The sequence below is a fragment of the Labeo rohita genome, chromosome 20 (genome assembly GCF_022985175.1).
Source record: "Labeo rohita strain BAU-BD-2019 chromosome 20, IGBB_LRoh.1.0, whole genome shotgun sequence".
In the NCBI taxonomy this organism is placed as follows: domain Eukaryota; kingdom Metazoa; phylum Chordata; class Actinopteri; order Cypriniformes; family Cyprinidae; genus Labeo; species Labeo rohita.
In genome coordinates, this window is record NC_066888.1 from 18,248,359 (window position 1) to 18,273,242 (window position 24,884).

At 36.8% G+C, this 24,884-nt stretch overlaps 1 protein-coding gene across 2 annotated transcripts in view; it reads right to left on the bottom strand.

Annotated features, from left to right (window-relative positions):
* The window catches only part of ino80 (INO80 complex ATPase subunit), a 53,192-nt gene extending 28,601 nt beyond the window's left edge, over nucleotides 1–24,591 (bottom strand). For both annotated transcript variants that reach the window (XM_051138229.1, XM_051138228.1), the window contains exons 1-25: nucleotides 24,433–24,591; nucleotides 22,005–22,066; nucleotides 21,724–21,898; nucleotides 21,289–21,449; nucleotides 20,488–20,555; nucleotides 17,919–18,065; nucleotides 17,711–17,831; nucleotides 17,427–17,629; nucleotides 17,284–17,337; nucleotides 16,650–16,853; nucleotides 16,378–16,573; nucleotides 16,230–16,297; nucleotides 15,941–16,150; nucleotides 14,484–14,564; nucleotides 13,196–13,291; nucleotides 12,531–12,590; nucleotides 12,297–12,439; nucleotides 11,138–11,222; nucleotides 10,940–11,057; nucleotides 9,873–9,958; nucleotides 9,617–9,784; nucleotides 9,278–9,411; nucleotides 5,880–5,947; nucleotides 5,700–5,793; nucleotides 3,205–3,400 (exon numbers count right to left, since the gene is read on the bottom strand). In XM_051138229.1, coding sequence (XP_050994186.1) covers nucleotides 3,205–3,400; nucleotides 5,700–5,793; nucleotides 5,880–5,947; nucleotides 9,278–9,411; nucleotides 9,617–9,784; nucleotides 9,873–9,958; nucleotides 10,940–11,057; nucleotides 11,138–11,222; nucleotides 12,297–12,439; nucleotides 12,531–12,590; nucleotides 13,196–13,291; nucleotides 14,484–14,564; nucleotides 15,941–16,150; nucleotides 16,230–16,297; nucleotides 16,378–16,573; nucleotides 16,650–16,853; nucleotides 17,284–17,337; nucleotides 17,427–17,629; nucleotides 17,711–17,831; nucleotides 17,919–18,065; nucleotides 20,488–20,555; nucleotides 21,289–21,449; nucleotides 21,724–21,866 — 2,904 coding nt within the window. In that variant the 5' untranslated portion in view covers nucleotides 21,867–21,898; nucleotides 22,005–22,066; nucleotides 24,433–24,591. The remainder of the gene's footprint in view (nucleotides 1–3,204; nucleotides 3,401–5,699; nucleotides 5,794–5,879; nucleotides 5,948–9,277; nucleotides 9,412–9,616; nucleotides 9,785–9,872; nucleotides 9,959–10,939; nucleotides 11,058–11,137; nucleotides 11,223–12,296; nucleotides 12,440–12,530; nucleotides 12,591–13,195; nucleotides 13,292–14,483; nucleotides 14,565–15,940; nucleotides 16,151–16,229; nucleotides 16,298–16,377; nucleotides 16,574–16,649; nucleotides 16,854–17,283; nucleotides 17,338–17,426; nucleotides 17,630–17,710; nucleotides 17,832–17,918; nucleotides 18,066–20,487; nucleotides 20,556–21,288; nucleotides 21,450–21,723; nucleotides 21,899–22,004; nucleotides 22,067–24,432) is intronic.
* Nucleotides 24,592–24,884: the final 293 nt, after the last annotated feature.

The following is a 24,884-nucleotide window of genomic DNA, read 5'->3' on the forward strand; positions in this document are numbered from 1 at the left end:
GACCTGTCAACTTCATTTAGAGGAGGCCGGGAGCTAATGATGGATGAGGTGTGAAAGACATGTGATGAGAGAGAAAGAAAGAAAAGAGAGAAAGTGAGAAACGAATGAGAGTGAACATTTAAAGAAAAAGTGAGAAAGAAAGAAAAAAAAAAGGGAAAAACTAAAGAAAAATCAAGAGAGAGGAAGAGAGAAAGGAAACATAAAAAGCAAAAGAAGGCAAAAAGACAGCAATAACTAAAAGAATAAAAGAATGTAGAAAGAAAGCAGAAATGAAAGAATGGTAGAGCGCAAGAAAGAATAAAATAAGAGAATCAGAAAATACATCAAAATGGAACAACAGGGGAAAAAACATGAAAAAATTAAGTATGAGTGAAAAAAACTCGAAAAATTAAAGAAATAAAGAAAAAGCAAGAAAATACAATAAAATATGAAATAAATAAATAAATTGACAGGAAGGCAAAAATGAAAAAAATAAACAGCAATAAAAAGACAGAAGAAAAAAAACAAAAAAAGAATAAATGAACAAAGAATAAAGACTAAGAAACGAAAACAATAATATAACAAAAAAAAGAATAGAGAAAGAAGTAAAGGAAGAACAAAGAAGTATGACTGAAAGAAAGAAAAATGACAATAACCAATTACAAATAGCTAAGGGTAAAAGAATGGAGAAAGAAAGCAGAAATAGCGCAATAAACAATAAAAGAACAGAGAAACAAAAAAATCTGTTAAAACGGAACAACAGGGGGAAAAAAAAGAAAAAAACAAAAGAACAGAGAAAGAAGAAAAGAAAGAACTAATAAGTATAACTGAAAGAATGAAAAATGACAAGAACTAATTAAAAACAACTAACTACGAATAAAAGAATGGAGAAAGCAGAAATGAAGAATGGAAGAGCGCAAGAAAGAATAAAAGAACAGTGAAACAAAAAAATCAGTCAAAACAGAAAAATGGGGGTTGGGGGGTGCAGGCAAAAAGCAAGTATGAATGAAAAAAAATACCAGAAAAATTTAAGAAATGGGGAAAAAAAAAAGCAAGAAAATAAAAAAATATAAATTAAATAAATAAATTAAATAAACAAAATTAATTACAAATGGAAAGGAAAGCAAAAATGAAAGAACAAAAAATAAACAGCAATAAAAAAGACAGAACAAAAAGCCAAGAAAACATTAAACAAATAAGCTAAGAATAAAAACCAAGAATGGAAAACAATAATACAAAAATTTACAAAAAAAAAAAAAAAAAAAAAAAGAACAGAGAAAGAAGAACTAAAGAACAAACAAGTATGCCTGAAAGAATGAAAAATGACAAAGTAGGAAAGAAAGAAAGTGAAAGAAATGAAAGAAGAGAAAAAGCAAGAAAAAAAGGAAATGTATTAATGACAGTAAAGCAAAAATAAAAGCACAAAAAGAGGGAGAATGAAATAACTAAACAGCAATAACAAAAGGAAAAAAAAAAATAAAAGCCAATAAAAAAGAATAAATGAACAAACAAAAAGAATAAAAAGCAAGCAAGAAAACAATGAAAGAACAGAGAAAAAAATGAAAGAATAAAGTATGACTGAAAGAATGAAAAACTTCAAAAGAACAAAAATGAAAGAAAGAAAAAGAAAGACGACGAAAAACTAAGGAAATTTAAAAAATGAGAGAAAGCAATAAATAAATTATACATTTAATTTATATATATTTTATATATATATGACAGGAAAGCAAAAATGAAAGATGAAAAAAGAGCCAACAAAAAAAACAATAAATGATCAAACAAAAGAAAGAATAAAAAGCAAGCAAGAAAACAATAACACAAGAAAAACAACAGTATGACTGAAAGAATGAAAAACGACAAAGAAAGAAAGAAAGAAAGAAAGAAAGAAAGAAAGAAAGAAAGAAAGAAAAAGTTTCAGCAGGCGTGCTTGTTTCTCGTTTCATAAAGCACAGGCTGGAAACTCTTGCCAAGATGTCAGTGAGAGTGACCATACACAGATGAGGCATCAATAGTATCCAGCATTCAAAACGCTGAGATTCTCACAGCACTGCTGCCTGCGGCTGCACACTGACTGATACACATGAACACATGAAACGCTAATTACCATCCAACAACACACAGATCAGATACATCTGCACAACTGACATGAGGATCCCTCGGTTCACATTCGGCACTGGGCTTGAGCAATATGTCATTATTTACAAATCACAGACTGACAGTTTAAATTTAGAGACTGGGAATTGGTTTTGCTGAGTATCTCGGTTTACAACTCAAAACCACAATATGATGCACTGTTTTGAGAAAAATGAACTGCTCCAAAGTGGATAAAGACAGGTGCTTTCACTTTTGTCACTAGTTAGTATAGTTCTTTACAAGTCTATCGCCCGGCCTCTGAGTGCTCGATATGGGCCAGTCCACACGAGGAGCTGACTGCTGTGGTGTTGTGTTCCCCATCCATGCCCCAGTGGAGCTAGGAGACGCTTGTGTGGTATAAAAGCTGTAGTGGGAAGTGGATAATATTACACCTCAGTCAGCACCTTCTGAACACAGCTTTCCCTGACCGTAGCCTGAACGCACGCCAGCGTGCCAAACTGCAGGTTAACCCCTGCCGCTGTTTGGCCTCCAGGGGACGACACCGTAGCTTCTGGAATGGGACATCCAGCATCACTTCCTCTATCATCTTTCCTTTCCCCGATAATCAGTTTGGACCTTTGATATTCCCATCAGCATTTGATATACAGCAACACCGGAGTGTCTCGTGGGTGAGTGGAAAGAGGTTTCCACAACGAAATACGAGCCTTTGCCGCTAATGAAAGATGAGGGTCATTTAATCTGGTTCAGTGGGGTAACCCAAAGCAAGAGTAGACCTGTGCACTCGTACATAAACTCCAAAAGGGTGCATGCAAGAAATATGATGAGCAAAGAAAATTTGTGCAATCAAATCTTTGGAAGATATTCAGTTTTGTTCAAGCGTGTTATCTAGACATCTAGAACCAGGACTGAGGACCACTAAGTCTTTTGAATTATGCCTGAGAAATAATCAGTACTTATTATTTTTGGACGTACCTTTCGATCAGATCGTACGCCAATAATGAGAAGTCCGGGGTTTGTGAATGGGCCTTGAATGTGTTAGTTACATTGCTGTCTATGCAGGGTCAGAAAACTCTCGGATTTGGAACGAACGAAAATGAATGAAAGCAAACAAGAAAAGAAGACACAGCTCACCTGTAGAATAGGACTACTGTGGACATTTGGGAAGGACGTTGGCCGGTTAAGCCACAGAATGAGATCTCTATGTGAAAAACACAGCTTGCCTAACCGGGCTCTCCCTTTAGCCTCGTTCTCCTCCACCTCTTCGTTCCATAGACGGCTGTGGTGGAGCCGGTAGGCTGATTTGAAGGACAGATATAGGGCTAACCACCTGAGAAAAGATGAGACTTTATTATCTAAACAGCTCTTAAAGAGACAGTTCACCGAAAAATGAAACATTTTCTTGTAATTTAAACATTTACTTGTAAAGTAAACATTTCTTGTAATGATAGAGAGAAGAGAGCGCTCAATTTGAGTGCACAGGACAGATATTAGCAGATCAACTATAGAAAGAGAATTGGAAGATTAAAAAGAGGAAAATATTAGAGGAACAAAACATTAAAACGAATTTTTATGATCAGGCAATAGGTAGGACCCGTGCAAATATTGGAGCAGTTAAGAGAACTCAAGGAACAGGAGCCAGGGCTTGAATCAGACGCAGAGGTTTCTTTTTGATAGGTAAGTAACGTTGATTTTGTATTGTTTCACACAACTCATCTGTGTTGGCTTTTGTTTGAATATGCTTGGGTACTTGAGCATGCTTGGGTCTTCACTAGGGGTGTAACGATACATGTATTCGTACCGAACGTCACGGTACGGCATCTCGGTTTGGTGCATGAGGCCTTAAAACGAATACAGACAATTAATCTTCAATCCAAAAGGAGGCATCAGCAGTAATGAAACGCTGTTTGATAACCGCCGGCAGAAGAACAGCAAATGCCAGGAGTTGCGCTCTTGAAAACAAAGCCCACTAGACAGTGACCATGTGCTGATTCTGAACGCGTCTCTTACTGACAAAGAAGTATAACATTACCTTAAAGGCTTGCGCATTCAACTGTTAGTGAAATTGAGCATTGTGCTCTTGTATCCTACCTTTCTCATTCTGCACAAATCCATATATTTCATAATATTTTCATATTACGATGTATTCAAATGCTAAACTATTATTTATTATGTAAATTTTAGGCTTTGTACTTCAGTCGCATTTCTTCGGTGACACGGTGAGGCGGGTGCGCTGATGTTTGGTTCACTGTGTTTTATTTTGATAAAGTACCAACTGCGCTGTCAAGTTAGCAATGCTAGAAGCCTGGAACTGATATGTTTTGTGTTTGTGTGCTTCCTCACATCAGCAAAATCAACTTAAACAAAAAACAAATAGGATGCAAATATAGGCTATGTTACATGTCGCACAGTTTATTTCCCTTGTCTATCAGTTAACTACATTAAATATATGTCAAGTATTTATTCCTTGTATGTATATATGTACTGCAGATTTTATAGCCTATATATGACATTATAATTTGATATGATATTTAGTATTTTCACATGTAGGTCGAATTTTTTTTTTTGTACTACTGTCTGTTTAAAATAAATGAAAAGAAATCCAGCATAGTGAATTTGTTTGTTTTTTTTCTGTTGTACCGAAATCGTATTGAACTGTGACCCCGAACCGAGGTATGTACCGAACCGTGACATCTGTGTACTGTTACACCCCTAGTCTTCACTTGTTTCCGCAATCAGCGTTATGCCAAATTTGTGTACGTACGTGTGGGCCAGAGATATCAAAACGGGCGTTGGGGTATGGGCGTGTTTGTTTTGGTGCTTTCAAATATCAACATCGTTTGGCAAAAATCGCTTAGTGCACCTTTAATTACTCACCCTCATATTTTTCCAAACCCGTAAGACCTTCGCTCATCTTTGGAACACAAATTAAGATGTTTCTGATGAAATTTGAGAGCTTCCTGTCCCTGCATAAACAACAACGCAACTACCATGTTCAAGGCCCAGAAAGTTAAAATAGTGACATCAGAAGTTCAACCTCAATTTTATGAAGCTACAAGAATACTTTTTGTGCACAATGAAAACAAAATAATGACTTAATTCAACTATTTCTTTTCTTCTTTGATACACGTCCACAAGAGTACCACACGCAGCACCACACTCATGCATCGTGGTACTCTTGGAGGAGAAGAAATGGTTGAATAAAGTTATTTTTGTTTGTTTTTTTGCACACAAAAAGTATTTTCATAGCTTCATAAAATTTAGGTTGAAACACTGAATGGACTATTTTATCGATGTCTTTACTACCTTTCTGGGCCTTGAAAGTGATTTCATCAAAAACATCTTAATTTCTGTTCCGAATATGAATGAATGTCATATGGGTTTGGAGCAACACGAGGGTGAGTAAATAATTACAGAATTTTCATTTTTGGGTGAACTATGCCTTTAAGTTGCTTTTGTTTGCCATAGGAAACAATGAATATGCTGAAACACACCCAAATCTCATCCAAATGTGGCAATAATTAAATTCTTATTGATATATTAAGTAACTATCCTAGCTCAGAGAGTAAGTATGTAATTCAATTCATCATGTGTTATTGTCTGACTGACGTGAGTGTGGCGTAACATACCTCACTAGAGTCCCCTGAAGCATTATGTTGGACATCTCAGCAGGAGACACATCAATGAAACGCAAGAAAGAATAGCTGCTGCTTTCATCTTCAGCTGTATCAATTGAATATATGATCAGAAATTAGTGAAGTCTTGAAATTACGAAATCAGAATATAATTGTTGAATAATAGAGACTTACTTTTTCGGTGAAACAAGGACTGTTGAATGTGTTGAGCAGAGAATGGAGAAAGCAGAGTCTGCTTCAGCCTAAGGGGAGAGAGAGAATAAATAAAACAATTAATTTAATTTAAAAAAAAAACTCGTAACAGCTATTACACATTCTGTATAACAACATTTTGATGGAATCAACAATGCCACACAGTTGGTTAGGAAACAGCCTAAAGGTTTATTCACATAAAGAATGATAACTACAAAGAACTATAAAAATAACTATAAATTATAATTGCATCTTGCAGTTAGAGTTCTGCTTAAAATTATTCATACCCTTGGTAAATATGATCAAAGAAGGCTGTGAAAAAAAATCTGCATTGTTAATCCTTTTGATCTTTTATTTAAAAAAACGTACAGAAATCTAACTTTTTATTGAAAAATAAGAATTTTAAATAAAGTGAAAATCTCATTATGTAATAAAGTTTTTGTCTACTACACTTTTGCCAAGATAACAGCTCTGGGTTTTCACATATAATGCCTGATGAGGTTGGAGAACATCTGACAAGAGATCAGAGATCAATCTCTCCAGACCCTTCAGATTTCCAGGTCCATGTTAGTGCTTCTTCTCTTCAGTTCACCCCACTCATTTTCTATAGAGTTCAGGTCAGGGAACTGGGACGGCCATGCCAGAACCTTCATTTTGTCCTCAGTCAACCATTTTTGTTTTGATTTGAAGTTTTTTTGGATCATTGTCCTGATGGAAGATCCAACCATGGCTCATTATAAGAAAATCTAGCAGGGACATTCAGGTTTTGATATTTTATCTGTTGGTATTTGATAGAAGTCATAATGCCATCTATCTGAACAAGATTTCCAGGACCTCCGGAAGAAAAACAGGCCCACATCATTAAAGATACCCATCTTGAGTGTTTGTTGCTAAAAAGCTCTTTTTTGGTTTCATCTGACCATAGAAGCCAGTCCCGTGTGAAGTTCCAGTTGTGTCTGACAACTGAATATGCTGGAGTTTGTTTTTAAATGAGAGCATTTTGTTTTCTTGATTTGTTTTTCTTGAACCCCTTTCTGCCCAGAGACTTAACTATTTTTTGCAGTTCTCCAGCTGTGATCCTAATCTTTTGCTGCACATCAGAAATATATTCTTTGTTTTTACTCCTTGTGATGGATGATTAAAGGAATCTGGCCTTTGTGTTGCCTTATATTTATACTCCTGTGAAACAGGAAGCAATGGCTAAATAATTTCATGTTCCTAGTCACCCTGGTGCACTAAATAATGAATGGGAACATACTTTAGATATATTTTACTAGGCGTACAAATAATTCAGTTCATTGTGTATTAGAGAAAAATATTTATTTTATAACGTGATTTTCACCAACTTCCTTATTTCATTAAAGGTTATATATATATATAAATAATAATATAAAAAATCTAAAAATATCTGCACCCTTGCAATTCTGTCCGAAAAAACACTTCTCTCATAAAATTGTTCCAATTGCAAATGTTCTGATATTCATGTGCTTATTGTTTTTGTTTGCACTGCAACGACACAAAAACACAGAGAAGAAAAGTCAAACTTGATAAAATTTCACACACAACTCAAAAATGGACTGGACAAAATTATTGGCACCTTGTCAAAATCGTAATATTGAAATTGTAAATAATTGCTTTTCAGGCATGCGATGCTCCTGTAATTTGTATTTAGACACCTGTGGCAAGTAACAGGTGTGGGCAATAATAACTTACAACCATTTGCAACCAGTAAAAATGGAGAAAAGTGGACTCAGCCTTTGTGTTGTGTGTCACACTGAGCATGGAGAAAAGAAAGAAGTGTAAAGAGTTGTCAGTGGATTTGAGAGAAAAAACTGTGGAAAAACATGGACAATCTCAAGGCTACAAGTCCATCTCCAGAGATCTTAATGTTCCTGTGTCCACTTTGTGCAATATCATCAAGAGGTTTATAGCCCACGGCACTGTAGCTAACCTCCCTGGACGTGGACGGAAGAGCAAAATTAATTAAAAATTACAATGAAGGATTGTTTGAATGGTGAATAAAGAATCCTGATTAACTTCCAAACAAATTCAAGCTGATCTGCAGACACAGGGCACAACAGTGTCAGCTCGCACTATCCGTCACCATCTGAATGAAAAGGGACGCTATGGTAGGAAACCCATGAGGACATCTCTGATGACACGAAAGCATAAAAAAGCAAGACCGAAGTTTGCCAAAACGTATGTGACAAAACCACAACCCCTCTGGGAGAACGTACTGTGGACAGATGAGACAAAAGTAGAGTTTTTTGGTAAAGGACACCATGGCACTGTTTACAGAAACAGAAATAAGGCCTTCAAAGAAAAGAACACAGTCCCTACAGTCAAACATGGTGGAGGTTCGAAGATATTTTGGGGTTGCTTTGCTGATTCTGCCACTGGGTGCCTTGACTGTGTGAACGGTATCATGAAATCTGATGATTACCAAAGAATTTTAGGTCGCAGCGTCAGTGGCCAGTGTCAGAAAGGTGTGTCTCCACCAGAGGTCATGGGTCTTCCAGCAGGACAATGACCCGAAACACACTTCAAAAAGCACTCAGAAATGGTTACAAACAAAGTGCTACAGAGTTCTGAAATGGCCAGCATTGAGTCCAGATCTGAAACCCAAAGAACACCTGATCTCAAAAGAGCAGCTGAGAGAAGGCATTCTTCAAAACTGAATGACCTGGAGGAGTTTTCAATAGAAGATTGGTCCACAATTCCAGTAGAGAGGTGTAAGAAACTCATTCATGGTTACAGGGAGCGACTGATTTCAGTTGTTTTTTCCAAAGGGGATGCTACCAAATATTAAGTTAAGGGTGGCAGTAATTTGGGTTAAGGGTGCCAAGTGCATTTTTTAGGTTCTCTGTGGAATTGTATCAGATTTGACTTTTACTCTCTGTTTTTTTTGTGTTGTTCCAATGCAAACAAAAAAAAAATAAACACTTGAGTACCAAAACATTTGAAACTGCAACAATTTTCTGAGAGAAGGGTTGCATTTTCTGACAGAATTGCAAGGGTGCCAATATTTTATATATATTATATATATTTATATATATTTTATATATATTATATATATTTTTATATATATATATATATATATATATATATATATATATTATATATATTTATATATATATATGTTAATTGAAAGATCAAATGGATAAACAATGCAGATTTATTTTCACAGCCTTCTTTGATTATATGTACTAAGGGTATGAATAATTTAAAACAACTGTATGTTGTCTGCTGCTTTAAATGTTCTGACTGTCTGACAATGTTTTTTATCAATCACTCTTTGTTCTGACAATATTGTTTCTCTATGGATATTTGTGGTGTGTACAGAATCAGTAAACCTTGGTGCTACACTGAGATCAACTCACTTGGTCTTTGCATGGTCAGATGTGCGAAGGAGGGCGTGTCGGAACAGAAATTTTGACATGATGAATGGCTTCAGGGACATGTGGAAAGGTGAGCGTATCTCCTGGCGCTCAAACAGGTCTGGGTGGTTACAAACCTTTTAAAGTTGAGAACAACATGCTGTGTTTAAAAACTCTTTACTATATATACACATTAAGAGTTCAAAAGGTCGCACGGGCTTTAAATGGATAGTCCACCCAAAAATGAAAATTGTATCATGATTTACTCACCCTTTTGTTGTTTCAAACCAAATGTTCATGTTTGGGTGACTATCCCTTTAAAGCTGACAAATCCTGCCTCACCTTCCTGAACTGCATGACAAGATTCATGAGGCTGCTGGTGGTGCTGTGAGCTTGCTGGGCTGTTCCCATCGATGACTGCAGCAGGTCCTCGATGGAGATCTTGTTCTTTAGAGCCTGGTAAAGCAGCCGCTGTCTGCTGGTCAGCTGGCAGTATGTCAGGATTTCAATCTGAGAATAATATACAACATAAATATCACATAAATAGACATTTTAGGTATGAAACCATAATTCTGTCTGAGAGGCTACAGGACATCACCTTGTCAGAGAGCTCGTTCTCCACATCCTTCTTTATTCTGCGCAGCATAAATGGTTTTAGGATCATGTGCAATCTGGAAAGTTGGTCTGAAAGGGTAAACCACAGTAAATCATATCAAGTGACAGCAGAACATGAGCAAAACATTAAGGCTTTGCTTGCTCAGCATGAGTGCTGCTGTTTTAATATTAAATGTTATTAAAATCATATTGCAGCTGAAATTCCAAAAAATACAGTTGAAGTCTGCAGAATCTGCAAAATGTTCATTATTTTATCAAAATAAGAGGGATCATACAAAATGCATGCTATTTTTTTATTCAGTACTGACTTGAATAAGATATTTCACAGCCCACAAGAGAAAATAATAGCTGAATTCATAAAAATGACCCCGTTCAAAAGTTTACATACGCTTGATTCTTAATACTGTGTTGTTACCTTTTTGTTTTTGATAGTTGTTCATGAGTCCCTTGTTTGTCCTGTTCTTCAGAAAAATACTTCATGTCCCACAAATTCTTTGTTTTTTGGCATTTTTGTGTATTTGAACCCTTTCTAACAATGACTGTATGATTTTGAGATCCATCTTTTTAAACTAAGGACAACTGAGTGACTCATATGCAACTATTACAGAAGGTTCAAACACTCACTGATGCTCCAGAAGGAAAAACTACGCATTAGGAGCCGGGGGGTGAAAACTTTTAAACAGAATAAAGGTGTACATTTTTTTTTTTTACATTTTTCCTAAATATCATATTTTTTTCATTTAGCACTGCCCTTCAGAAGCTACAGAAGATACTTACATGTTTCCCAGAAAACAAAAGTTAAATTTACCCTGATCTTCAAATTCAAAAGTTTTCACCCCCATTAAGTGCATCTTAATGCAACCTTCAAGCTTTTTAATCTACTTCAAACTTTCTGTCCTCTCTTTCTCAAATCAACATCCATATTTGTCTCGACAAACTTTTTTTAAATACTTTATGTGACTATATTGTTCCACCCTAACACATATTGTAACCTCTTTGGAGATCAGATGAAACAACTTAAATGGAAAAAAAACACAAGAGTTGACTGACTTTCATCAATAGCAGATTTGTTCTCAGCATGACTCTCGATGTCCTTGGAGAACCACTCGTTAAACTCCTCATGAGAGTCAAATAGAGTCGGCATGATGAAGTGAAGCAGGGCCCACAACTGAAAGGAAACACAACGACATCAGGTTTTTCACTCGCACACGTGGACTCTCAAACAGCGCCTCACATGAATACACTCACCTCTGCCATCGTGTTCTGAATTGGCGTCCCTGTTAGCAAAAGGCGGTTCCTGCACTGGAACTGAAGGAGAATCTTCCATCGGACACTTCCAAGAAGAACCAGACACAGTTACTAAGACCTCCCAAGCAAGCTGAGGTTAATGACGGATATAACTCTAGACATGACATCAACACTCAATGCTGAACTCTGAATCCTACAGGTATTCTCTTCAGAGCTCATTTCTCAGACTCGGCTAAGTCTTTCATTGATTATGGAGACTTAAAAGCTCACGAAAGCTGAGCTTTTAAGTCAGAATTGACGCACTGTCGAGACTCTGATCTGGCAATAAATCATATTCCACCACAACAGAAGCTGCTGGCACATGTGCTGTCATCTCCAGAGAGGCATAAACTCACACTCAGAGCTCGAGAGGCCCTCATTCTCTGAGGGGTTCCAGTCCAGACATAGTGTCACTGCACTGACTATGAGGACGGGAACATGGAAAATCTGAGATGCACCAGTACTGGAGACTCCCTGGAGCATCTGTAGCTTTTTATAAGCTCGTTTTCCCTTGTTGAAAGGTTCAACCGAGGATACACATTAGTTACACAACCAGACTTGCACATTTTGGAGCTATGTTCACAAGAAAATACAGTGATTTGCTGGCTATACTGGGCCTTTTCAAGCAGTGTGGCAGTGCTAGTGTCAGTTCCAAAACAATTTAGGTAAATACTGTGTAAATGCTTATAGCTATAACGAGTGAAATTCTATTTCTATATGGAACTGTATGAAATATATACAGTGTTTTTAGTGTTTTAGTCAAACAAGAAATTGCGATTAATCGCATCCAAAATAAAAGTTTTTGTTTACATAATATATGTGTGTATACTGTGTATACTTATGTGTGTGTGTATTTCTATATACACAATAAATATACACAGTACACACACATACAAAAACTCGCAATTAATCTTTTGACAGCACTAATATTTTTATAATTATTTTCAGTTAATCTTTTATGTTACACTTATTTCATTTTGTTTATTTACTTATTTTCAAAATCTGGTTGTATGTAATAATCCCACAAGCTTTGAAGTCAATCATTGTTTTATTCCAAAAACTATATGTGTATTTGTTTGTTTGCCATTTCAAATTGTAAAAGTACTCGAGTGCTAATTACCTGGTGCTGCTTTTCAGTGCTTGGGCCTCATCCAGAACCATATATTGCCATTTCACCCTCTGAAAATACTTCACATCCTGTACCACCAGCTGATAACTGGTGATGACCACATGAAATGGTGCATTCTGGGTATACAGAGTTTTCTACAGGAGCCAAAAAGGGATAAAACATGGTTCAAGTAGTAGATTTCAATTAATCTGATATTTTAGAGCAATATTCTTATGAAATGTTTACCTGGCTCCAAAATTTTCGAATAACTTTACGATCGTGCGGATTTCCCCAGTACGGTAACACCTACAAGACAGAATAAGACAAGATTGGCATGGCGTATTATGCGAATTATTCAGTGAATAAATTAAAAGCATAATAAATTACTTTTTGTAAAGAAGAAAACTAACGTTTAATGAAAACATTTCCTTCTGACATAGAAAAATATGCTGCTAAAAATAAATTGTGGCAGGGCCAGTGAAAACATTGGCAGGGCACGTATTACTCCAAACTACTGGCTTACAATTACTGTTCAGCCCTCGGATATTCCTAAAGTTTTCTGGCTAGGATTTCAGATACAGATGATTTGTTAGATTTAGTCTGACTGGCAGGAAATGAATATTTAGGTTGCTGATATTAGTAGAACAGGCTATAAATGATACAACACTGCCCCCTAAGGATAACAAAAATGAGACCAGAAGTGTAGTAATCTGTCATGCGTTTCCTTACAGCAAAAATATGCAAAGCCTAAGAAAAAACACATTTTCCATTGTTCTGAAAATAGACAGTTCAATGGGTTTATAAAAAGTTTGAGACAGTGAGGGACACTGAAAGAGAGTGAGAAAGAGAGAAAGAGCGGTACAAAGGATTCCACGGCCGCAGGTGTTTTCCTGCACAGCTGTCGCACTCACCTTGAATTTGGGGACAAAGCGGGAGAACTCCTGATGCCAGTTGTTGAGTGTTGAGGCTGGGGAGATGATCAAGAAGGGTCCCCAGATGTTTTCCCTCTGTCCGATAGAGCACACGAACACAAAATAAGCCAAACAGGTGCAGATAGCAGAGGCGGAGGGGGAAGGGGACAGTGATGGTGGGAAAGAAAGAGAAAGGAGAGAGGGGTCAAAACAGGAAACAACTGAAAACCGAGGTAACATGCTACCATGGCTTCCTATGGGCCCACAGTGCTACACTTTCATATCAAATACCAAAACTCTGTATCCTCCTCTTTTCGCAAGCCCTGGAAGTCACGGAGAGCAGCGGAGACAGCTGGAGGGTTCACAGTGATGCCAAATAGCTGATTTGTGGTGTCAGGGGTTTGTTTGGGAAAAATGAATATGATAGCACAGGAAAGCAGAACAGAGAATTGTTTTCTTTTAAAACGCTGGTGTCTTATTCCCAAAAAATAAACCTTTTCCAGATTTTTGACCTGAGAGCCCAGAAATTGGGAAATACAGTATCTTTCAAGTGAAATCTGTTGGCTTGAAGATGATACAATAAGGACGGAGAGCATATACTCGTAGTAGTAACAGTAGTATTACAATTTGCTACTTTTGTACTATTTGAACTGTAAATGTACGTCTATCAAGACAACTCTTGGAAGATTTTAGCATGATAATGGATATGACAATGTTAATGTATTTGGTCTTGGCAGGAATAGATCTGCTATGCTGCTGAATTGCTGCTGCTGTTGGTTATTGCTGTTGATGTAGATTTTTGCTGTTACTGCTGCTGCAAAGCAAGTACATGAACTTGCTACTGCCAACATATACGCCAATATGTTGCTGTGAGTAAGACATACTGCTGCTGCAAAAATAGCATTTAACAACCCCTAGCAGATCTATACAGGTGGAGCTGGGGAGGTGGAGGTTTTCAGAGGAACTTTGAAAGTGTGCTGCGAAATGCTCTAGGAATGCTAACCAGCCATTTAAATGTAAAACAGGAAGCTCATTGGCTACGTATGCTACATGAACCAGCTTGTGCCAAGTTGTTTAACTGTAAATATCATCAATTTGCATTAACGACCCATCAGCCTGCGCCATCTAGAGTTTCATGAAAGAACTTGGCATTAATAATAAAAAAAATAACATTTAAAATGTCTTTATTAAGGAAACCTAGAATGAATGCCAAGAATCTCAGTGCGTAACTATTTAATTTTCAGTCTGTTTCAGTCTTAATTTTCAAACTTGGAATGTCAGTCCTTACCTCTGCTAGATGAGCCAGTAAAGCAATGCTCTGGACCGTCTTTCCAAGACCCATCTCATCTGCTAGAATGCCATTAATGCCCTATGAGAGACAAACAGACATAAATCATCTTTATAAAGATCACAGGCATGATACAAGGACGCAATAAACACTACTGTTCAAAAGTGCAAATGGGAGGGGATAATTCTGTGTGTGATGTACTGACAATGCGAACATTAAAGAACAGAGACACAGCCAGATCTTTTCCATAACGACCAGCATAATCGTCCAGAGGTGGACAGTAGTGAAGTATTTTTACTTTACTCAAGTAAATTTAAAAAGTATCTGCAGTGTTTTTCTTTGGAAAAAGCATAATGTCATACTTTTTACTGCACTACATTTTATAAATAAAAGTTGTTGTTTGTTTTAGCTTTAATACTTACGAACATTAAAAATGTAGTACTTTCTTGTACTCAAGTAAATCTTTGAATTACTTTCACTTGAGTAGAAGAAAGTAATAGATTTCTAATGTAATTAAGTATTAAATGATATTGAATATGAAATGTACTGCAGTAAAAAATATTATGCTTTGGAATGTCGTGAAGTAAAGTTTTCTAAAGAAGAACACTCTGATAAAGTACAGACACCCGAAAAGTACTTTTACAGCAGAGTAAAAATACTTTACTACTGTCCGCCTCTGCAATCTACCAAGAGCAGCGCAAGTTACCGCCTGCTTTAAGACATGCTTTTTTTAGGTGTTAAATGATGCCGCAAATACCAGTAATTTGACGAGTGCAAATGTTATATAATTGCATTGCGTAATTCATTTTAATACTCTCCTCCCATAATCTGCATCTGAAAGAGAAACTCCTACAAATGCATATTTAATAAGGTCAGGCACAAAAATAACTGCGTCCATGCCTTTTCAGCACTAATTCTACACTGCACATCTTTAGTAAATCATGACAGTACTATTTCAACGCCAAAAGGCGGTTTGCGTCTCTGTTTCTTATGCTTACCAAGACTCTATTATTTAAACAAACACACAGTAAAAACGGTAATATTGTGAAATATAATTACAATTTAAATCAAACGTTTTCTATTTTAATATACTTTAAAATGTAATTTATACCTGTGATGGCAAAGCTGAATTTTCAGATGCCAACACTCCAATCTTTAATGTAACATGATCCTTCAGAAATCATTTTAATATGCTAATTTGGTCAAGAATTATTTTTTATTATATTATCAATATTAATGAAAAGTTGTTTAATAGTAAAAACAATACATTTCTGATATATTATTTTCAGGATTCTCTGACAATAAAAAATTCAAAAGAAGCGTTTCCAACATTATGAATGTGTTTACCATCACTTTTGATCAATTTAATGCATCTGTGTTGAATAAAATCATCACTAACCCAAAGCTTTGAACGCTTCTGTATGTACAAATAACCATAAGAGAGCATCAAAAATCACCTGTTCATAAAGATTGGCTAGCCAGTTCATGCCTTTGAGCTGGTAGCCTTTAAGTTTCCCATTGAAGATGGTGGGCTGAGGGATGTCTTCACCTGCTTGAATAGATGGGTTTGATAAGCTGTAGCTCTCACCGAAGCCAGAGCCAGACACGCTAGCCGCGTGCAGAGAGGCGCTGCGACTGTCCTTTGCTTCTTCGTCAAACAACCTGGTCTATAGAACAAAAAGAGGGACATTCTAATAACTTCCAGCCATCCATTAAGACTGACATGTATAATGTAATGCCACTTACTCTGGCCTGGTGGATCTGGTATGCCTCTTTTGCATTTTTAAGGGCCTGAGACTTGTAATAATCACTATCTGCAAGAGGACAGCATGAAATTCTTATGATTGTAATACGCATTTTAATAAAATCCATCAGGGACAGAATAAGATCCTACCATAGTCCTCCTGGCCAACGTTGACCATAACCCCTCCACCGATGTCAATCTGCCTCTGGGAGGTGTTGTCCTCAAGCTTGCGTAAGATCTCCTCCTGTGTGCCGTCTCCCCCGGCGTTCTGCTTGCCCCCCATGAAGTGAGCATACAGCTCTGTCTGGGTGATCAGGAAGTTAAGCTTCCTCTGCTGACGCTTAGCCTGACAGGACACACAGGAAGAACTGTTAGGACAATGTTTTAGGAAGTGATTCTCAGACAAATTTAAATGCAAATACCTCCCGCATCTCCTCATCCAGTTTGCGCTGCTCAAGAGCTTCCTTCTCAGCACGTTTGCGGTGCTCCTTTTCCACCTTCTCATACTTCTTCCAATACAGCAGCATTTCTTTGGTGAGGCGGCGTGCCCGCGGCAAAGTCTCTTTGCAGTTCTTCTGCGCTTGGATCGCTGCCCTCCGGACCTCACGCATACACTGGTGGGCCAACTGGAAAAGTGCAAACGCATTTTTTTAATTGTGTTGACTTTCAAATGTTGTGGCATTCAAATGTTTAGAGTCAGTAAGATTTTCCATTATTTAATTTCTTCAAAAATATTAAGTAGACCAACTGTTTTCAACATTGATGATAACAAGAAATGTTTCCACAGCACCAATTTAGCATATAAAAATGATTTCTAAAGGATCATGTGACAATGAAGACTGGAGTAAAGGCGGCTGAAAATTCACAGAATTAACTTACATTTTAAAATACATTAAAATAGAAGAAATTTGTAGCATTTCAAAACATTAATGTGTTTTACTGTTTTTTTTTTATCAAATAAATGCAGCCTTGTTACGTGAGAGACTTTAAAAAATTAAGATTTAAAAATCTTACCAACCCCATTGGTAATGTATGTAATAAACAAACATCTCTTACCTTTCGAGCATTGGTTAAAACAAAGTTCCTTGCTGAAACTTTCTGTTTAAACGCCTGAAATATGACAATGAAAAGATTAAAGCAGGAATAAAAGACATAAATCTTGTGCACTGAAAACTGTTGATGAAGAAATATACTTGTACCTTTGGGATTTCTTTTTTGGCAATTGTAAGCCAGACCTTTCGTCTACGAGCATTGAGCTGTTCAATGGTTAAGTGCTTCTTTTTGATCATGGGAAGAGGTGCATCATGCGAAAACTTGGCAAAAACTTTAGTAACGTGCTGCCGTCCCTCCATGGAGAACTCCTCTCCTCGTTTCTTCTTCTTTTTCATCTTTTTTAACTTGGCTGTGAAAACAGCAGAAGGGATGAGTATTCAAATAACCTCTAAAACAGCTACTCCCATCCTTTTTTGTTCTATAGGCTTACCCTTGCATTTCTTCTCTTCCTTGATTTTCTTTTTCTTGAGGCCCAGCAGGTGTCGCTGCTGCTCGTAGAATGGGTCGTGAGTGGACAGGAGGCCTGTGCTGTAGTGTTGATAGTGCTGCAGCTGTGAACACAAACACACATTACCAACTGTTTCCATAAAACTATTTGTGCGGGGGCAACTAGCCCAGACTCAGCGAGCGTGTCGTACTTCTCTGTCAGAGTGGAACTTGCTCTGGTGGAGTTTGGTGAACTTGTGCAGACGCAGCATGTCCTGGAGCTCTTCCCGTGTCATTGTGAAGTCAGAATCATCCGAGTCAGTGTCGGAATCTGTGGTGTCATCGCTCAGCAAGATGCCCTGAAATTCACAAAAAAATCAGACCGCTGAGACATGGAAATAAAGGAGAGGCACAATTGCCAATGAATGACTTTTTTGCCAGTTTGAATAATAGTATGAAAGCCTGTTTTTCCTTTAGAACAAAAAAACTGTAATGTCATATCTTATTACTGCACATTTATTTGCATTTTGTCATAACTGCAGCTTATACAGAGCCACTAAAGGGACATGATTATGGGGAAAAAAATGTTTTTGCTGTTGTGTTTGCTCACAAAACTGTTTCCTATAGAAAAACAAGTTCTCTTACAAAAGTATTGCGTTCACCTAACAGGGCTCGACAATAAGGAGTGCCCGATGGCACGGGGCCAGCGTGAGATACGCTCGGGACAGTTGACAAATCTGTCACTGGCCCGATGGGGCCACTGCTGCCTCGTCACTAAAGTTTATAATTTGCTCGTGTTTTTAAGTCTTGTTCATTTGAAATTTCAGGCGATCACAGAGAGACGCGTCTCTGACGGACATATAGCCTACAGAAGTATGTCAAAACATCCGTCTTGACGAGTAACTTTGTAGCTCTGACAATGATTACTCTATATTTAATTTAAACAGTGGAGTACAGATGCACCGATCAACAGGACATATTTCAACCAGTCTCTGTTCCGGGCTTGCACACAAACTGTATGAAATATTCTTTCAAAATGTCATGTGTGTGAAAATATTACGAACTCTTTAAACATCCGTTAACGGAGGCACGAAAGCAAAAAGGAAACGTTAGCAGGCAGAGTAAGGTCACAGTTTACAACGCGCGAAATATTGGAAAAATATCCTAAATATTGAAAAGGCGTTTATATGAATGTATCTCTGAGGGGAACGGACTGTTTTAAGAAAGGTTTACACGGCGTTTTCTTTTCATTTACCTTTGTATAATGCATTTAAAAGTTGCGTACATAATCACGGCGCTGCTTTGTTTACAGTGGTAACCAAGGAAACGCTGTATTACTATTCCATAAGCGCCAACTGCTGGCAGAGACCGAATATGCGTCCATTCAGTCCGTCTGTTTTTCCCTAAGCATTGTTTCATTTGTAATAAAACAATAGTAATCAAATAATTTTGAACAAACAAATAATGTTTGAACTTTATATTTAGCTTATTTATTATATTTAGCTTATTTAAAGCTTATTTATTAAAATAAAAGATAACATGGGTCAAAACAATGATAACAGCAACTATTGTTTTTTTTGTGACTGGGCGAGTAGAAAAAATCCTTAGCGTTGAGCCCTGCCTAAGAAATGTTTTAGTTAGACTTTATTAACACTAGTACTGCCACTTTATTTTTTCATAATTTTGACTTTTCATATCACAATTTTGACTACACTACCAGTCAAAAGTTTTTATATGTTTGTTAAATAATTATCTTCTTCTCACCAAGCCTGCATTTACTTAATTAAAAATACAGCAAAAAAATGTAAAATATTTTTACTATTTAAATTAACTTTTTACAATTTGAATATATTTTAAAATACAATTTATTCCTGTGTTCAAAGCTGAATTTTCAGCATCATTACTCCAGTCTTCAGTGTCACATGATCCTTCAGAATCATTCTACTATGCTGATTTGCTGTTCAAGAAATATTTTTTATTATTATTGTTATAATATATATTTAAAACAGTTGAGGGCATTTATTTCAGGATTCTTTGATGATTCTTTGATTTCAGCATTTATCTGAAATAAAAAGCTTTTGTAACATTATACACTATACCATTCAAAAGCTTCCGTATCAGTAGAGTCAGTATACATTTTGGGGGGGGCAGAAATGATAGAAATTAATACTTTTAGTTAGCAAGGATGCTTTAAATTGATCAAAAGTAATGATAAAGACATTTATAATGTTACAAAAGATTTCTATTTCAGATAAATGCTGTTTTTCCAAACTATCTATGCATCAAAGGAACCTGAAAACATTCTAATCAGCTATTTTCAACGTAATTATAATAATAATACTACTAATAAATGTTTTTAGCAGCAAATCAGAATATTAGAATGATTTCTGAAGGATCATGTGACTAGAGTAATGATGCTAAAAATTCAGCTTTGAAATCACAGGAATAAATTACATTTTAAAATATATTTAAATAGAAAACAGTTTTTTTTAAATAGTAAAAAATATTTCAAAATTGTACTGTTTTTGCTGTACATTCAAATAAACGCTGGTGAGCAGAAAAGACTTCTTTAAAAAACATTACAAATCTTACAGTTCAAAAACTTTTGACTGGTAGTGTAAATTCCTCGTTAAAGAGTGCATTTATATACTATTTTAAGCTTTATATCGCAATTACTGGTTTTATTTTTTACTCTGAGGCAGAAACAGGCTTCTATAAAGCAGAGATTGGATTTAGATAAAGGTTTGCCCAGAATTACTGTAGTGTTGTATCTATACATACCTTTAGCCATTTCCTGCTTTTCTTCAGTTTTGAGAAGTTATACAGGCTGGCTTTGTCAGCTTTGTGTTCTGTAGATGACAATTTGAGGTTTAAGGTGAACTCACTTAGGTAAACTGTAAAAACATTTTTCTAATCATTAAAAACTTTTATCCCTAAATAAATGAAGAGCACTTTTGAAAAATATGTTTAAAGCCATATACACACTGGAATGCCTCATAAAGGCCACCATGTTAAAAATCACATGACCAGCCAAATGCTACTTGTTTTATCATAATAAAGAGAAACTTGAAGGGATGTACTTAAGTGTACTTAAAGGGATAGTTCACCCATCTTCAGAACACAAAGTAAGATATTTTGAAATCTGAGAGCTTTTTGACCATGCATAGACAGCAATGCAACTGACACGTTCAAGGTCCAGAAAGGTATCTTCTCGTAGCTACATAAAATTAAGGTTGAACCACTGATGTCACATGGACTATTTTAACAATGTCCTTACTACTTCACTGGGCCTTGAACGTGTCAGTTGCATTGCTCTCTATGCAGGCTCAGAAAGCTCTTAGATTTCATAAAAAATATCTTAATTTGTACTTCAAAGATGACTGAAGGTCTTACAGGTTTGGAACGACATGAGGATGAGTAATTAATGACAGAATTTTCATTTCTGGGTAAACTATCCCTTTAATATTAAATCCATGCATTAGAGGTCAACAGAAGTGCAAGATGACTGGTCAGTACAATATATACAGAAAATGACATTCTTATGTTACATAACATGACTATTTTTTTATTTAAGTCTCGTACCTTGCAGCACAGCTCCGTTGAGAGCGCCACACTCAGCCTCTCCATCTCTGCAGGAGTCCTTGGTCTCGTTCTCAGGGCTTATATGATCATCTTTCACTGCCAGCAGTGGGTTACACGGGGCCAAAGAAGACCCCTCGCCCAAACCATCATCGCTGTCATCACTGATATAGAGACGCACACACAAAAATAACCATAAACAAACCACCACAGGCATTACAACCCAGCTGCAGTGCAATATTTCCCATGTACCATTAGCTTTTGGCTTTGGGAATTATGGGGACTGGAAAAACATTCTAAAACAACAAAATAGATAAGCATCACAGACTGAAGTGGGACATTATAGTCTCTAAGGATTTTGTCGGGGCATGGTAGCCATGCAATGACTCAAAAGTCACAAAGGGTCTGTACGCCTTTGAGAACTGCACAACAAATTACCTGGAAATGTTCTGGTTAAAAACAGCAGCAGTCTGCTTTAGAAAAGTGTCTAGGCGGAGAGATCGCTCAAGGTACTGCAGGTGAAGTGGTTTGGCCAACTTTGAGCATGTGGCGCCTCCCACGCCATCCTGCTCTGAGGCCATAGGTAGAGGTTAAGACCCTGAAAGGGCGATCACTGCAAATACAAAACAGAAAACGCTAAATGACATTATGAAACGTATATGGGTGCTTTGAATCACAGTAATAAAGCATATATTTGTGGTCAAAGAACAGTAGGGTACCTTTGGAGAGTGAAACTTCATATTTCACAATTTCAACATTCAGCGTCCCAGAAATAATGAATCTAAAACAGAAAAGGATGTTATATTGACTTGTTTACTGCTTTTACTGATTAACTTATCTGCTGTCATATAGACATGATCACTGTAAGATATATTGCACATTTAGAAAAGAATATTGCATATAAATATTCAGAACTGGATGACAAACTCACAGCAACTAAAAAAAGAGGAACAAATTCATAAAATGCATATGCATATGACATACTGACACTGGCTGAGAGAGAATTAGGCAGACTGAGATTACGACAACTGACAGGTTTATTGATAGCATACTGAAATGGAACACTGACGTTATTCCTTTCTCGCAGAAGGATGTGCCCTCTGTAGGGCAACAGAGGTGCTAATCAGCGGGCCACAAACTTGTGAATTACATTGCCTGAGCTTGTAATTGGGCTTTTTGGATGTGCATGTGTTTAAAGACTCCAAGAAAAGTAGATTTTCTTTATAAATTACATTATTGTTCATAAATTTGAGATTGGTTTTTGAAAGAAGTCTCCATTTCTTTGATCAAAAATACAGTAAAAATAGCAATATTGTTAGAGTTTATTACAACATTAAATCATTTTAATAGATTTTAGAGTGCATTTGTGTAGCTATTAATGCTTGTGTGTCAGAGGCCATCTATGATTGTGTAATCTTACAAGCAAACAGAATTCACTTTTATCAGACGTACAGGTTTAAAATATGCGACCCTGGACCACAAAACCAGTCTTAAGTAGCACGGGTATATTTGTAGCAATAACCAAAAATACACTGTATGGGTCAAAATGATCAATTATTGTTTTATGCTAAAAATCATTAAGATATTAAGTAAAGATCATGTTACATGAAGGTATTTTGTAAATTTCTTACCGTAAATATATCAAAACTTAATTTTTGCTTAGTAATATCCATTGCTAAGAAGTTTATTCGGACAACTTTAAAGGCGATTTTATCAATATTTTGATTTTTTTGCCCCCTCAGATTCCAGATTTTCAAATAGTTGTGTCTCGGCCTAATATTGCTCTGTTCTTACAAACCATACATCAATGGAAAGCTTATTTATTCAGCTTCAAAATGACCATTATGACTGGTTTTGCAGTCCAGATATAGTGTTTTTCTTTCAGATTCACTCACTCAAGACATTTTATCAAAAGATATCAATAACTCGTCTTGCACTGCACAGACTTTGTTCAGATCAAAAGCTCACTAGAATGAGAGTATCAACACCTTTCAAAAACACTTGTTTTCACACAAATCATGTTTTGTGACATTTCCTAGGGTCTGTAACGCTGAGAAAAAGTAGCAACTGATATGGAAGGATGAATTGTTAATTTTAAACTTGTAAATTGCTGAATTGTTTACAGTATTATTTATAGTAAAATATACATTGTTTAATTAAAAACGGATTTACCTACTGCAAATCTAAACCAATACATGATACAACACCTCATATAATGCTTGTGAATTTGCACAGGGTTTGAGAGTTTTTGTAAACATAACTAAAGCACTGACACCACTAGTGTTTTAGTGCCCCCATTTAACCATTTCCTGGATGCAATGTAACAAACACAGCAATGTCTCATTTCAGCAGTTTGGCTACTCATTAGACTTTCATAAGGGGGAACTATTATTACAACGAGAATAAACGCATGTGTTAAACTGCCAGTTTTGGTTTCTTCATTTGAGACAACGCAATTTATAAACCTAACGTACACTGATGGTACAGTCATACAAGCATATCCTTTTATGTACAAAGGAAATGTACCGCGGTGCAAGGTGTCTTAAGACTTATTATGAAATCCAGGTAAAAATACTGTTAGTTCACACAATATTATCGACAGGCTGATGTTTTATATCCGACTTAGCTTAGCTAGCACACTAAGCTGGCTAGGTTTAGCTAACGCTAAGCGTCTCAGCAGCCAGTGCTGCTTGTTAATCTAAATCCAGGGTTACTGTATATGTTGCTAGTTAGCAATATAAGGTAAACTTGAACCACGACCAGTAAAAACGCGCTTTATTGGATTTTTAAAAGCAGGGCTATGAAGTTCAGCCGGCTGCTATTTGGAATGATAACCGTGCAGAGGTGACTTTTAGTATCATAGCAAGTTCTTGATTATTTTGAATAATTGAAAGGGGTTCTGTCTCTTTAAGGCCACCACCTCTTTGTCAAATGAAATGTAGGGAGATATGATTTAAAATGATTTGTAATATTCCGTGGCCTTGTTCCACGTGAGGTCAAGCACCGTCTGTCCCGTCTCGTGTCTCTATATGCTGCGGGAGTCGAGGAGGCCAGCAGATCTGCGATTCCCATATTCTAATTCTTTCTCCCTCCCGGCCATCTTCCCCCATTGCTCCCCCACCATGTTCCTCATAAACGCTAGCTCACCTTGTCCCCCGTGTCCGCCGTTTTTGCTCTGTCTCTGTTGCAGCCGACTCGCAGCTCTCTGTCTCCAAAATGGCGGTTGTGAGCGAGGAGAGAGACCGTGAGTCGGTAGCAGCAGAGAGGCGGCCACTTTCAGTAACTGAGAGAGCAGGGACACGGCGCCATGGCGAGGACAGAGTGGGGAACAGGCGTACCAATCAATTATAGAGCGAAGGCTGCAATCTTATAAGCATTTTAGGGACGTGTCATAATAAAGTACTAGTGGCAAGAAGAAAAGAGTGGTTTCGTCTAAAAAAGATAGTGATGAGAATTCGACCCATTAAACATTTAATGGGTTATTGGAGGAGAGCAGACTGGCTATCGGAGTTCTACTGATTGTGCCTAGAAAAACCGAACGTTGCCGAAGGTCCAATGACGTTACACTTTCCGAGTGTAGCCTCAAAATATCGCGTGAT